Raw genomic sequence first — 16,419 nt, 5'->3', positions numbered from 1 at the left:
TTGTTAGTTTTACAGCTCTGCTCACTCACTGATCACTCGGGGATCACGTGTGACCATCATGTCAATTGGTTTGCGTTTGAAACAATAGTGGGGATATTTTGTTTTTCACAAAAAACAACAACAAAAACAACAGCTACTCAAAGAACATGAAACGATTTATGGCAAATTAACAAAGTTCAACTAGAATTGATGACCATCGTTTGGCTGTCATTGATGCACCTGGGCAGGGTAGGGGGAAAGTTCAATGGGGAGAAAACACTGTGGCATTGATTTAACTCATATACTGCCAAAGAGATTATTCTAAATTTATGTTTTGAATTGGGAAAATAAAAAATGTTTGAAACAAAAACAGTAGCCAATAAAAGAAAACAAAGAGGCTCATCTTGCAGAGAACGATCTTCAATGGATTTTCAGTAAAATGTCATGTTGTTGTGATTCGTTTTTATGTTTGTAGCATGAATATGGGTTCGGCTATGGCATATTCTCATACCCAGAGCTATCTGAGTGCATTGATCGCAAATTTATGATTATTGCCAAAGCATGCCAGGCAATTGACACACATCGTTTGTTCGGTCGTTCGTTTCGACGTTGATAATGATGTCTGCTCTGTGGAAAATCTCAAATGCCTTGCAGCTAGCTGGTAGCTAGATGCGAGTTTCCCGCCAAAACTATCGTTCAACTTTGCCATTAACATATGTTTTTTTTTTTTTGGCCAATGAGCATCGTTAGTGTTGCCATGCTACCGCTTAAAAGAGCAGGCAATGTGGCCATTGTTTCCATTGTTGTCTTTATTATCAATTGTTTCTTCCAGCATCTTGGCTGCCTGCTAGCCTGCCCGCCACAGAGCCATGATGGAAATAGTTTTCAGTTTTTGTTTCCTTCGCCTTATTTTCATTTGCTTCTTCATTTTCTTGTGTTTTGCTGTTTTTTTTTTTTTTTTTGTTTTCTTCGCATAATTGCCTTTGTTCAATCACGTTTTTGACTCCAATTCTTGGGATGTGATTGCACTGCCATTGCACCAAATGCACTTTTCCTCCATTGTGTGGCATTTCTATGCGAAGCGCCAATTGTCTTTGCATTGCGTTTCTTTGCAGTTTTCGAATTTTGTTTTCCATTTACAAAATCTCGGTATTATCGCGCTTTGTTTATGGGCTTTGTGGCAAATGTTTTTTTAAACTGCAATGACCCATATTGTAAACAAATAGACAGTCGTAAGTTTGTGGAAAATTGTGGCAAAACAGACGAAGTGGCGAAAGTTTAAAATAAACAAATTACGTTTTTTTTTGTTTAAATGAGATCGGGGTAAGGTATTTTTTGGAGCAAAATGAGACTAGAAGACTTTTTTCAGGTTTATATCGGGAAATTTTGTAGTATTGTAAGGTGATTTTTATACCCTCCACCATTCCGTTTGTAACACCTCGAAATATACATTTTAGACCCTACAAAGTATATATATTCTTGATCAGCATAGAATTCTATCGATTTAGCGATGTCCGCCCGTCTGTGGAAATAACTCTTGCTTCCGAACGAAATAAAGTAGGTTGATCAAATTTTACTCAAATCTGTATTACGTTTGCAGGACTTTTGGTATTGAAAATGGTTCATGTAGATCCACGTTTGGGTGTAGCCCCCATATAACAGTTCCACCCGATACTCGGTACTTTGATAATTTTAGCCACATTATTCACCAGAAATCTTTCAAAGTTGGTATTTGAAGTTCGTAATTGATACTACAGTCTAAGACGGAAGATTGTGTGTACAGGTCCACGTCTTCGTATAGCCCCCTCATATAATGGTACCTATATTCGGTATTTTGATGATGTTTGCTACATTATTCACCGAAAATGTTTCAAATTTGGTATTTAAAGTTCGTAATGGATTCTACAGCCTATGTCCGAAATTTGTCTTTGTATAGACCGCCATATAACGGTACCTCCCGATATTCGATATTTTGATGATTTTAGCGACATTATTCAACGGAATTTGCTATTTTGGTATTTGAAGTTCCTAATGTATAATACAGCCTATGATAGAAAATTTTCTGTGCAGGTCCTCCATAAATGGTATCTCCCTATATTCGGTATTTTGATGATTTTAGCTACATTATTCACCTTTCGCATTTGAATATTGTAATGGCTTATGAGAAAAGTTACCTATACAGGTCCATGTCGGCGTATAGACACTAATGTAACAGCTACATTCGGTACTTTTAAGATTTTAACAGAATATTTAACGGATTTTATTGTTTTTGAAAATTGCCAAATTCGTTGCAAATGGTAGAGGGTATTCAAAGTTCGGCCCGGACGAATTTACAGCCTTTTTATTTGTTAATATTTTAGTTTCATCCGTTCACACAAGTAAAAAAACAGATAAGTTCGGCCAGACCGAGACACTTTAATACCCTTCACCATTTGAAAAAAAACTTGAAAGATTCCCAAAAAATCCATCGACAAATACCGCTCAAATGAAATTCGTTATATGAGGGCTATACGAAGGCAGGACCACGTCACGCATAAGTAATTTTATAACGGGCTGTAGTACCGATTCCGAACTTCAAATATGAAATTTGAAACAATTCCGATTAATAATGTTGCTAATATCATCAAAATACGGAATAAAGGGAGGTGGAGGGGAGGGTGAGATAAAAAACTGCAAAAAAGTAAAAAGCCATAATTTTTATTTTTTTTTTTTTTAAATTTTATTGAATGAAAGCAAAAAAGATGTCGGAAATAGCATCAAATTTTAGAATAAGTTTAGATTTCTTCGAATTAGTCACCTTTGGCACGAATTACGGCCTTTAAACGGCCAATGAAACGTCACACCCTGCTGGAATGTTGCTCTGCGGTATTTTAGCCCATTTCCGGCGAAGCGCTTGCTTGAGGTGATCGACACTTTGGTATTTTTTAGTGCCAACCTTGCTTTTCAAAATACTCCAGACATAATAGTCCAACGGATTGGTATCCGGAGATTTTGGTGGCCATTGTGCGCTGGAAATGAAGCGAGGAACCTCTTTTTTGAACCATTCTTGGGTGGTGCGTGGTGAGTGCGATGGTGCTGAGTCCTGTTGGAATGTCCAATGTCTGCGGCCAAAATGTTTGCGGCCGCAAGGCTTTAATACAACCTTTAGAATATTTTCGCGATAATACTCGGCACTTATTCTGATGCCACGGTCGATTAATACGAGCGGAGGGCGACCATTGGCTGTTATGGCAGCCCACACCATCATATATATATAAAAATCAGGGATCTAGCCCTCTCCGAGTTCTCACCATAGTATATAGCATCCCTTTACTTTTAAGTACGAATTTCAGAAGAGGACAATTTTTTTTGTAGCCTGCAAGTGTTTACCTCACACAAGGAACAACCGTTGCTCAAATATTAGTAATTAGTACATGTTTGTACTTTTCGTACCCTTGTAATAAAAATAGAATTTTCCACATATAAAAATTCAGATCTCTAGCTCTTACCAATTACCAAAACTTACCAGTTTGGAACCCCTTGCGCTCCAAAGCTGTTCCAGATGCAAAATTCTACAGTTTCAGCTTCGAAAAATGTTATTGGTGAAAAATTGCTATGTGGACTCAAACTCTTGTATAAATTTTATCCAATGTAAAGATGGATTTACTGCAATTTTGTCCGATGCGTTTATGGATATGTTGGGCGCCATTACTTTAAATCAAAATTAATGGGGACTTTTAAGTCTTTCAAAGTAAGAAATGGAATTCAAAGTTGCAGTTTTAATTTTTACTCTCTGTTTTTTTTGGGGCAAAGTCCTAATTTACATATAAATCATTGTAGAACCAATTGGCCATATTTTAAGTTTACACAAAAACTCTATGGAGAATATATGAAAGTTATTCAATCTCTAACTCAACTCCATTTGTGTGATTTTTCATAGAAAAATTCATTTGTATATTTATTTCCCAACTTTTAAATCCTTCCTCGTATAAATGTACCATTTGTAATTAGGATTTTCCTTTTCTCTTTGTTTTTTGTTTTTCATAATAATAATATAATTTCTCACCCCACTTATGTGTTACGATCTGCACTGCCTTGTGGTCATTAATTTCAAATGAAAATTTTCACTTCATTATTTTTTTTTTGCTGCCACACATTTGCTCTTAGTAGTTTCTTTGTTTTGTGGTTAAATGAAGGTGAAATTATTTTGCTATTTTTATAACCAAAAAAATAGGAACATTCATACATATATGCTCTGAGATCATCAAGCACAGAATAGATGTAATTTGTTTTTCAAATCTACATATCTTAGAAGCGCAAAGAGCAGGCAAATGGAAAGTTGAATTTTTGTGAGATATTAAAATGAAAGGTAGTACACCTTTCTGTTGGAATAGATTTAACAGTTTTTTTCGTCGTTTTATATTGGGCGCCATGTGCAAGCATGATTCATTCTTCGCCAATTTCTGTAGGGTACTTTGCCCATCCCAGAATAAAAATTGATATGGACATTTACAAAATAGGTTAAAATTTTACAAATTTTATATGTAACACAAAGTGTTTTATGTTTTGTGGGAATATTTGCAAGACACCCCCAAATGCCAACCCATATTTTTATACCCTCAGTCATATGGCTACAGAGGGTAGATATTATATGATATGGCCAAAATGTACCTTATCGAAATAAAGGTTTTAGACCCTAAGTCTCTTTGCGCCACATCCGTTTCAGGACATTTGGAGTCGATCTAGGAGATCCGCCGTCCGTCTGTTTGGCTGGTGCCCATGATAACTCTCGAATGGAGTATCCGATTTGGTCCAAATTTGGTACATCGTGATATTATCTATTATATCTCAGATCGAGTTCGAAGACAAAAATATAACATATTCACCGAAAATATTTTTGAGAAAGGATCATTCGATTTTTTGCAAACTTTGCAAATCCCAATATTTTTGTCAGTGTCTCAGGTGCGAAAATGAACAATATCGACCCACTCCATCAGGTAACTCCTTCACAAAGGGAAAACATTCGTTGTCCAGCAGTTTGTAAAGAGGTCAGCTGAAAATGTGCACCTTTGGTTGGCCACCAGAACTCAAGCGCCGGCCATGGTGATGGTGTGGACCGCCATAACAGCCGATGTTCGCTCTCCGCTCGTATTAATCGAACGTGGCATCAGAATTAATGCCGAATATTATCGCGAAAATATTCTGCAGGGTGTATTAAAGCCTTGGGCACGCAAACATTTTAGCCGCAGACTTTGGATATTCCAACTGGACTCAGCACCATCCCACTCAGCACGCGCCACCCAAGAATGGTTACAAAATGAGGTTTCTCGCTTCATTTCCTGTGCACAATGGCTACCAAAATCTCCGGATACTAATCCATTGGGCTACTGTGTCTGGAGTATTTTTCAAAGCAAGGTTGGCACTAAAAAATACCAAAGTATCGGACACCTCAAGCAAGCGCTTTGCCGAGAATGGGCCAAAATACCGTAGAGCAATATTAGGGCGGCGTGTGACGGTTTCATTTGCCGTTTGGAGGCCAAAGGTGATCAATTCGAACAAATCTAAACCTATTCTAAAATTTGATGCTATTTCCGACATTTTTTGCTTTCATTCATTAAAATTTGAAAAGAATGTAAAAATTATGGCGTTTGACTTTGTTGCAGTTTTTTATCTCACCCTGTATAGGTCCACGATATCGTATAACTCCTATAAAATGGTACCACCCGATATTCGGTATTTTTATGATTTTAGCCACATTTTTCAAAAATTTTGTTTGAAAATCCACAAAAGGAGTTCCCTCTGAGTATTTTAGCCCCTAGAAGAGAATTTTCAATATAGGTTTTTCACGTTTAATAAGGTACCAATATAACGGTACCCCAAATATTTGGTATTTCCATGATTTCTGTGACATTATTCACCGGAATTGTTTCAAATTTTGTATTTGAAATTCGTAATGGGTACTACAACCTATGACGGGAAATGGTTTATGCAGTCCCACGACTTCATATAGCCCACATATAACGACACCTCCATATATCGGAATTTTAATGATATTAGCGACACTATTCATCCGAATTGTTTCAAATTCCTACTGAAGGTGGAGTGTATAAAAAGTTCGCCCAGGCCGAATTTAGCTTCTTTTTTACTGCTATTTTATATACCCTCCACCATAGTATGGAGGGTATATTATGTTGTCATTCCGTTTGTAACACCTCGAAATACAAAAGTATATATATTCTTGATCAGCGCAAAGTATATATATTGTTGATCAGCATAAAATTCTATGTCGATTTAACAATGTCCGGCCGTCTATCCTTTTGTTCGTCTTTGGAAATCACTCTAGCTTCCGAACCAAATGAAGTAAGTTGATAAAAATATACTCAAAGGTGTATTATGTCTGCAGGACTTTTGGTATTGAATATGGGTCATGTAGGTCCACGTCTTCGTATAGCCCCCATATAACGGTACCTCGCGATATGCGGTATTTTAATGATTTTAGCGACATTATTTACCAGAATTGTTTCAAATTTGGTATTTGAAGTTCGTAATAAATACTATAGCCTACGACAGAAAATTGTCTGTGCAGGTCCACGTCTTCGTATAGCCCCCATATAACGTACCACCCCCCCCCTCCCGAAATTCAGCATTTTGATGATTTTAGCGAATATTATTAACCGGAACTATTTTAAATTTGGTATTTGAAGTTCGTTATGGATACTACAGCCTAAGACAGAAAATTTTCTGTGCAGGTCCACGTCTTCGTATAGTCCCCATATAACGGTACCTCGCGATATGCGGTATTTTAATGATTTTAGCGACATTATTTACCGGAATTGTTTCAAATTTCGCATTTGAAGTTTGTAATGGATACTACAGCCTATGACAGAAAATTATCTGTGCAGGTCTACGTCTTCGTATAGCCCCCATATAACGGAACCCCCGATATTCGGTATTTTGATGATTTTAGATATATTATAAACAGATTATTTTTTCAAGTTCCGCATTTGAATATTGTAATAGCTTGTGACAAAAGTTGCCTATGCAGATCCAGGTCGTCGTATAGACCCTAATATACGGTTCGATATTTTTAAGATTTTAAGAGAATTTTTAACGGATTTTATTTTTTTGAAAATTGTTAAATTTGTTCCAAATGGTGGAGGGCATTCAAAGTTCGGCCCGGACGAACTTACAGCCTTTTACTTTTTTTTTTGCTTTTGCGCATTTTTGAGAAATAATTCTCAGTTGAAAGTACTAAATGACTATTAAGTGCCTCACAATATAATTTTTCTCTAGGATATTTTCGTGGCTTAAAGACTGTTTATCGTCTCTTCTATTGTAAAGGATAGTCAGTACTCAGCTAAAAATAAAAAATATGTCGAAATCCTCCTTGATTTCCAAACAGTTTTTCACCGCCTTCAATTGCATAAATTATGAGAAATTATTTTCACTCCCCTTTAAACACAGTGCATTGCAAAGAAAAAATTCAAATACATTCAAGCTAGACAGATTGACGACAGCCTGTGTTACCCCATTCGCCAAAAAGTAGAAAAATACAAAAAAAACTACAACAACAAAAATTACGAAACAAATATGCAAATAAATGCGTCAGAGACCCCAAAAAAGTTCCACAGAAAACAAATATCTGAAAATAAAAAGGCGCACACACGTGACGGTTTATATTATGAATTTTTAAGGGAGTATGTACAAGCATATGTACGTATATATATATTCATTATATCATGCATACATTTGTGGCTGAACGAACGACAGAACCTTATAAATGCAAAATACGATGTCAGTCAGTCACACTTTTCATTTCGATTTTTTTTGAGGCAGAATCGTCAAACCAAAAAAAAAGCGAATTATTATTTATGGCACAGACTTTTTTGCTGATGCAATATTTGTACTGATGCTTTGGGTGCGAATTACACAATTTATTTAAAATGTTAAATACAAATTATTCGGAATTTTTTTTTATTTATTTTTTCCTACATTTCTCCTCTCTTTCCAGTTGATGAGCTACCAAGAAAACAAAAGTTCAAAAGACTGACCTTATAAATATTGTATAGAATAAAGGCTAAACAAAGCAATCCCTGTTCTAAAGGACCTGCATCTGATCTCAGCTCTCCATAAAAGCAATATTTAAAATTTAGATAAAAGAAAAATCCTAAAGCTTTAAGGAAATCGCAGCAGAAAAAAAAACAAAGTGATAACAAGCCGCCCTGTTGTAAGAAAAAGCCAAACAACACCACCACCACCATTTAAAGCTACATTAGGCTTTTAAAGCTCTCAGCACTCCCGCTCCGCTCGTATAATGTTGAGTAGTATTGCATCGTATCTATTTGGTTCGAATACTACTACTGCAACTAATCCGAATCCGAGTGACGCGAAATCGAACGAAAGTGACATCAAGGAGAACGTTGACAATCCAACTACCAAAGTCGATGTTGATAATCTCATAGAAGTGACGTCGCTGACGCCATCGGTAACAGGGGCAGCAGCAATTAGCAGCAGTGGCATAACTGCCACCAGCACCAGCACTAATTCACGTGCCATACGTCGTGGCAAGAACAAGCGCAACAACACCCGTCAACAGAACAAACGCAAAGGTGGAGGAGGCGGAGCCGTCAGGAGTAATAGCACAAAGTCGACGGACAGTACAAAGTCATTGACAAAATCATCATCGTCGCGTAGCGATAGTTGTGACGAAGATTTCGACGAAGACGAGTGGTTCATTGTTGAAAAGGAGGGTAAGTTGAGAGGAAGAGATAATTGAAGCGTTTTTATTTATTCAAGATTAGGTTTAAGACCTCAAGGACCTTGAAAAGGTTTCTTTAGGTAGAAGAGTTCCGATATGCCTTCACTTCTGAGAGGAACTACAACAGATCTTCTATGGATTGAAGACCTGCGACAGATATTTTATGGATGTAAGACCTCCACGAGGTTTTCTAAGGATAAAAGATTTCCGACAGGTCTTCTAGGGTTAGAAGACCTTCGAGAGCTCTTCTATGACTAGAAGACTTTCGACAGCTCTTCTATGACTAGAAGACCTTCGACAGCTCTTCTACGACTAGAAGACCTTCGACAGCTCTTCTACGACTAGAAGACCTTCGACAGCTCTTCTATGACTAGAAGACCTTCGACAGCTCTTCTATGACTAGAAGACCTTCGACAGCTCTTCTATGACTAGAAGACCTTCGATAGCTCTTCTATGACTAGAAGACCTTCGACAGCTCTTCTATGACTAGAAGACCTTCGACAGCTCTTCTATGACTAGAAGACCTTCGACAGCTCTTCTATGACTAGAAGACCTTCGATAGCTCTTCTATGACTAGAAGACCTTCGACAGCTCTTCTATGACTAGAAGACCTTCGACAGCTCTTCTACGACTAGAAGACCTTGGATAGCTCTTCTATGACTAGACGATCTTCGATAGCTCTTCTATGACAAGAAGACCTTCGACAGCTCTTCTATGACTAGAAGACCTTCGACAGCTCTTCTATGACTAAAAGACCTTCGATAGCTCTTCTATGACTAGAAGACCTACGACAGCCCTTCTATGACTAGAAGACCTACGACAGCTCTTCTAGGGTTAGAAGACCTTCGACAGCTCTTCTATGACTAGAAGACCCTCGACAGCTCTTCTATGACTAGAAGACTATCGAAAGCTCTTCTATGACTAGAAGACCTCCGAGAGATCTTCTATGACTTAGAAGTCCTCCGAGAGGTCTTCTATGACTACAAGACCTTCGACAGCTCTTCCATGACTACAAGACCTTCGACAGCTCTTCTATGACTTGAGGAACTCCGACAGGTCTTCTATGACTAGAAGACCTTCGACAGCTCTGCTATGACTAAAAGACCTTCGATAGCTCTTCTATGGCTAGAAGACCTCCGAGAGGTCTTCTATGACTAGAAGACCTTCGACAGCTCTACTATGACTAGAAGACCTTCGACAGCTCTTCTATGACTAGAAGACATTCGACAGCTCTTCTATGACTAGACGACCTTCGACAGCTCTTCTATGACTAGACGACCTTCGATAGCTCTTCTATGACTAGACGATCTTCGATAGCTCTTCTATGACAAGAAGACCTTCGACAGCTCTTCTATGACTAGAAGACATTCGACAGCTCTTCTATGAGTAGAAGATCTTCTACAGGCGTTCTATGACAAGAAGAACTCCGACAGATCTTCTACGACTAGAAGAACTCCGACAAGTCTTTAAGGGCTAGTAGACTCTGGCAAGTGTTCTTTGAAAGGAAGACCTCCGACAAGTCTTCTATGGCAAGAAACCCTCCAACAGGTCTTTTTGGATAGAATACATCCTACAAGTCTGCTACGGCTGGAAATCCTCCGTCAGAATTTCTATGGACGGGCTAGAAGGCCTTTGGAAGGTAATCTATGACTAGAAGACCTGCGACAGGTCTGATCTCCGACAGGTCTTCGTGACTAGGAATCTTCGACAGCTAGAAGACATCCATTAGGTCTTGCAGAGATAGATAACGTCCGACAAGTCTTCTATGGCCAGAAGACCACCCGCAAGTCTTTTATGAATGGAAGTCCACCGACAGGTCTTCTAGGACAAAGTTCCTCTTGAGGTCTCTTTTTATTATTTTTCTTCCATTTCTTCTTCTTTTTTCTTCCACTATGAAATGTATCTAATATTGCATCTCTTCCTCTTTTCAGACGACGACGAAGACGTCTCTCAATCTCGCAACGGCAGCGAGAAAGCAACAAGCGAACCAACCCTCGTGGTCGTCAAATCGGTCAAACAGCCTACCATAGCACCCAGCCCATTGGCGCAGCAGCGTCGCCAACAACATATCAACTCGCATTCCCTCTACAGTGGACCAAGGCCACAGAAACAACGCAACCACTTGCAAAAATCCCGCACTAACAACAACAACAGTCCCCGCAACAGCGGTCTAAGCGTCTCAACATTAAGCCCCTCCCGCACAGTAAACGAAAGCCGCAATGGCAAAAACACCGGGATAACATCTGATGTAGCCGGTGGCATTAGCCGTTCACTGTATGTGGTCCCGAGCAGTGCCCCCGTGGCCGTTGCCGATAAGGGCGGCAAGGTGGCCATGCCGGTGAATGGAATTGGAATTGGCAAGAATATGGACGAATCATGGTTCGTAACACCACCACCATGCTTCACCTCCATTGGACCCATCAATATGGAAGCTTCACCCTATGAGAACCTATTGATTGAGCATCCAAGGTGGGTGAAATGACATGGTGTAGAAGAAGATGTTATTGAATAGCAATAGAAACAACAATAATATTTATCGTATTTGTATTAGTGTTAGTAACGAATGTGATTTCTCTAACATTTTAGCATGTCGGTGTACCATAGTATTAGATCTGTTCAGGATACGGCTGAAAGTTACATTGAATTTGATCTCGACGATGTCAAGAAGACAAAGAAGGACAAAAAGACGGCCAACAACAAGGAGAATGTCCAGCGCAAGGTAAGTGAAATGGTTTTTGAGGGTCTATGGAAGGAGTAGTAAGACATTTTTAAATTGTATTTCAGAACTCCCAGGCTGTCCAACAGCGATCATCGGCTGGTTTCCGTTTGGATCGCCAAAGTGTTGCTCAATTGAAGCAGGAATTAATGGCTCGTACCGCACAAAAGGTAATTAGAGGAACTATGAAAATACTGCACTGAGGGATTTAACAAAAGATAGCCTCTTGTAATGGCGTTTTAAAATGGTTTTGGAGTTTATAGTGAAAAAGTCGAGAAAAAATGTATCAAAAAATTAGAAAATACTTTGCAATTTTTTTTAGCAAAATTCATACAAATATTTTCCTGATATACAGGGTGAGATAAAAAAACTGCGACAAAGTCAAATGCCATAATTTTTACATTTTTTTAATTTTATTGAATTAAAGCAAAAATTTCGGAAAAAGCATCAAATTTTAGAATAAGTTTACATTTCTTCGAATTGATCACCTTTGGCACGAGTTATGGCCTTCAAACGGCCAATGAAACGAGTGGTTCATTGTTGAAAAGGAGGGTGAGTTGAGAGGAAGAGATAATTGTAGCGTTTTTTTATTTAAGATTAAACCTAATCTTGAGGGCCTTGAAAAAGTTTCTTCAGGTAGAATAGTCTGATGTGCCTTCTCTTGTGAGATGAACTCCAACAGATCTTCTATGGCTAGAAGACTTCCGACAGGTCTTCTGGGGTTAGAAGACCTTCGATAGCTCTTCTATAATTAGAAGACCTTCGACAACTCTTATATGACTGGAATACCTTCGACAGCTCTTCTATGACTAGAAGACCTCCGACGGGTCTTCAAGGGCTGGAAGACCCCCTGTAGCTCTTCTATGACTAGAAGAACTCCGAGGGGTCTTCTATGACCAGAAGATCTTCTACAGTTTTTCTATGACTAAAAGAACTCTGACTGGTCTTCTATGACAAAAGAACTCCGAAAGGTCTTCTATGACTAGAAAACCTCCGACAGGTTTTCTAGGGCTGGAACCCCTATTCATACAAATGTTTTCTTGATATACAGGGTTAGATAAAAAACTGCAACAAAGTCAAACGCCATAATTTTTACAATTTTTATTTAAATTTTATTCAATTAAAGCAAAAATGTCGGAAATAATATCAAATTTTAGAATAAGTTTAGTTTACTTTGGCACGAATGTTACTCTGCTGTATTTTGGCCCAATCCCGGCGAAGCGATTTCTTGAGGTGATCGACACTTTGGTATTTTTTAGTGCCAACCTTGCTTTCTAAAATACTCCCGACACAATAGTCCAACGGATTGGTATCCGGAGATTTTGGCGGTGCACTGGAAATGAAGCGAGGAACCTCATTTTGTAACCACTTTTGGGTGGGAAGTCCTGTTGAAATGTCCAAGGTCTGCGGCCAAAATGTTTGAGTGCCCAAGGCTTTAATACACCCTCCAGAATATTTTCGCGATAATATATGGCATTTATTATGAAGCCACGGTCGATTAATACGAGCGGAGAGCGACCATCGGCTGTTGTGGCGCTTGAGTTCTTGTGGCCAAGCGAAGGTTCACATTTTCAGCTGACCTCTTCGGCAAGTAAAAACTATCATTTTGTTTGTTTTCAAACTGCTGGACAACGAATGTTTTCTCATCGAAGAAAACCAAATTCGGCAGTTCACCACTCATTTTTCAATATTTTCCGAATGGAATATTGAAAAATGTTCAGCTCACGAGCCATTCTTCGGCCACTGCGAAGCGGGTTTCGATCAAATCGCTTCTTTATTTTTAGAACCATTTCTGCTGATGTTGCTGTTTTCTTCCCTCCACTTCCGTTACCAGTATCACGGTAACGAGCGATGGTACGAGACACAAAAGATTTATTCAAATTTAAATGCTGGAGCGCTCTAGCGATAGCCACTTGTGGTTTCCAGCAAAATATAAAGAAATCACAATATCACGAATAATTTTTTTTTGGAAAAATCTCCCCAAAATCTTTTGAACGCTTGTAAACAATATAAGGAGCTGTCACTGGAATAATTGTTGTCGGACGAGTGGTTTAGAAATTACAGCACTCTTAAGTTGGTTGCATTTTTTTCATCTCACCCTGTGTATGATTTCTTGGCGTTTAGAAAAGATTTGGACTCTTGATGTCTTCTGGGACCTATAGTTGAATTTTATGGCAAATAAGATTTTAGAATATTTTGATAGGCTACGACCACCTTTAAAGGGAGATTTTTTGAATATTTTGAAAAAAGGACCAAAATGACCCCTTTGGTGACTAGCTTGAGGGTTAAAATATTCGACTCGTATTATTATCTGCAATACTGCCGAAAAAACTATATACCCCAATGGCAGGGATTCGAAAGAATCGTTATTCGAAGTTATTAAAAAATATGGAGAAGATAGGGGAACTTGTCGCTTCCTCTATTTAGGTTACTTTCTACCGACTTTCTAGATAGACATATTTTCTATTTTTAGTCCTACTTTAATAAAATGTGGTATTATTTCAATAGTTATAAAAAAAATTGTTCCCACTTTTAATATTTTTCCACTAACATTTGATTTTCCCCTTTTTTGCAGACCCAATCCAAGAAGGAGCGCAAGGAAATTTGTCGTTCGGCCATTAAACGCGCCAACAAGGTGCGTGATGTTCAATCGAAAAATCATACTTCCCGTCGTGCCGACAGGCAATACTTCAAGGTTGTCAGTGGCGCCAACAACAACCGCAATTCTCACTACTAAATCAACAATGTTTCGGAACAAAGCAGAATGGCAAATCTTAAAAGGGATATGATTTTAACTTCGAGAAAATGAAGAAATAACAAATTTTCTTTATTTTCACAACAAAAACAAAAAAAGGAAAAATAAACACCATGAATACAAAAACACAAAAACAATCATTAAAAAAAATAAAGTAAACAATTCTTATAAGATTTTAATTAAAAAAAAAAGAAAAAAAACAACAACAAAAAACAATACAAAACCCAATACAAAAATCTGAACAAAAATAAAAAAAAAACAATAAAAGTTAACTGGATAATTTTTTGTGAGCTATTGAAGGAGAAAATTGTAGTACATTTTGCAATACATGTGTATTTTTAAAAGGATAAACAGAATAAGAAAACTAAAAAAGGAAAACTCCAAAAAAGAAAAAAAAAAACAAATTTAAAAATCTCCCAAAAATCCAACAAAAAAATAATAAAGATATGGTAGTTTTTAATAATAACGTTCTCACAAAACAACAAAACACATAAAGGAATGCATAATATATTATATTAAATATATAAATAAGTACATATTTTTCCAATTTTAATCCAAGTTTTAATCTTAGAATACAATTTGAAAACAGCAACAACATCATGACGATGAAGCAGTGTATAAATAAGCGAGACAAATGATTTGTAATAGCAACATTTTTTTAAATTGATTGTAAAGTTTTTTTTTTTTATTTTATTTTATTAATAATTTATTGTTTTTGGTAATATTATTAGTTTGTTTTTTAATTTAAATTTAATGTGTATTATGTATTATTATTTTTAATGATCTTGTTTGAGTTTTTATTTAAATTTCTTGGAAAATGATTTGTACTTGAAGAATGTATGAAAATGATTGTGAGAAAATGTGAAAACAAAATAAAAATGAAATAAATATTTTAATGTTTAATGAGAGAATACTGAAAGAGAAATTGTTTTACTACATACAATTGGAGATATATTTAATTTGGTTCATTATGTAGTAGGTCAAAGATTGACCTTGGTATAGTTTTAACTGCTGGGAACTATGCATTTTGTCACGGACATGCGGACATTGTAAAAATGTTTTTATACCCTAGAACACTATGTGTTGAGGGAATAATAAGTTTGATTGAGCTAGAAATTATGTAACACCCTGAAATATTGGTCCAAGACATACGAAAATATATATGGATGTTCCTATCTCCCTATGATCGCCAAATATTTAAGGGTTGAAATGGACTAACAACTGGAAATTTATTTGACACTACATTTGCGCTACAGTTTACAATTAAAGACCAATAGCTCCGAAATTTTGCATGAGATTAGGGCTTAGGACAGGTTAGAAGCCTACTATTTGTAATGAGTATCGGATTATATTTACCTTGTAAAATGGCCCACAACTTTGTCCTAAACTCTAACTTCATGCCAGATGTCGTGTCCTTTGGTTTCTATTTGTGACCTTTGTAACGGCTACAAAATCAGGAACATTTTTAGTTGTTGGTCCATTTCAACTCCTAAATATATTGCGCACATCTTTGAAAACAATAGACCTAGCCCTTCTGAGCCTAACCCTACCCTTATGAAAATGTTCGTGAGGATCGGACGATAATTGCAATCTGTATATAATAATCCCAACGTGTGTTGAAAGGTGAAAAATATAACAAATTACACACTTCAATATTATAAGTCAAATTGAAAAAATCGCATCCGATAAAAATATGAAAAAACAGAAAAATGTCACAAAATACTACAAAATCAATATTTAAATCTTTATAGGCGTCTTTCTATGTGATTTTTTTTAGATTTTATACTTTTATGCCAAGAGGGCATTCTGAATTGACAAAATTTGTCAAAATTAGTACAGCCATTCTTGAGATATAAGCATTCTAGCTAACATCCCCTTCCTAAATATTTATATTTGATATATTTACTATCGACGTCTACGTAACGGTCAGGATTGACTTGCTCGTCTATTTGCGATTTCGCCGGGATTAAAAATATTTGCGGTTTAATGGACAATTTCACTTTTATTTAACACAAATGTTATGGTCTATTTCACTCACTAAATGTTACTCGATGACCATACAAATTGGAAGGCTTTTGCACTAAGCTCTAGCCTAAATTCCGCATCGATTTGTCTATAATTGTGACCTGTAGAGCAACTGCTATTGTGCGATTATCTCCAAAGACAATAGACTTCTATTCTGGCCCTAGCCCCTCCTCCATTCCAAATTTTGTGAAGATCGGGCCATAATTG

At 37.1% G+C, this 16,419-nt stretch overlaps 1 protein-coding gene across 3 annotated transcripts in view; it reads left to right on the top strand.

The window, feature by feature from the left end:
- The window catches only part of LOC101894804 (putative uncharacterized protein DDB_G0285119), a 35,045-nt gene extending 19,933 nt beyond the window's left edge, over window positions 1-15,112 (top strand). For 2 of the 3 annotated variants that reach the window (XM_011292827.3, XM_011292828.3), the window contains exons 2-6: window positions 7,970-8,708; window positions 10,648-11,185; window positions 11,303-11,435; window positions 11,501-11,602; window positions 14,008-15,112. In XM_011292827.3, the coding sequence (XP_011291129.1) occupies window positions 8,273-8,708; window positions 10,648-11,185; window positions 11,303-11,435; window positions 11,501-11,602; window positions 14,008-14,169 (1,371 nt within the window). In that variant the 5' untranslated portion in view covers window positions 7,970-8,272 and the 3' untranslated portion in view covers window positions 14,170-15,112. The remainder of the gene's footprint in view (window positions 1-7,969; window positions 8,709-10,647; window positions 11,186-11,302; window positions 11,436-11,500; window positions 11,603-14,007) is intronic. The other variant, XM_020035601.2, reaches the window with a different exon arrangement.
- The last annotated feature ends 1,307 nt before the right edge of the window (window positions 15,113-16,419 follow it).

This window comes from Musca domestica, unplaced genomic scaffold (genome assembly GCF_030504385.1).
Source record: "Musca domestica strain aabys unplaced genomic scaffold, Musca_domestica.polishedcontigs.V.1.1 36, whole genome shotgun sequence".
Lineage (NCBI taxonomy): Eukaryota > Metazoa > Arthropoda > Insecta > Diptera > Muscidae > Musca > Musca domestica.
Note: the sequence above shows the minus strand (reverse complement) of the source record. Positions and strands in the feature narration are given on the sequence as shown.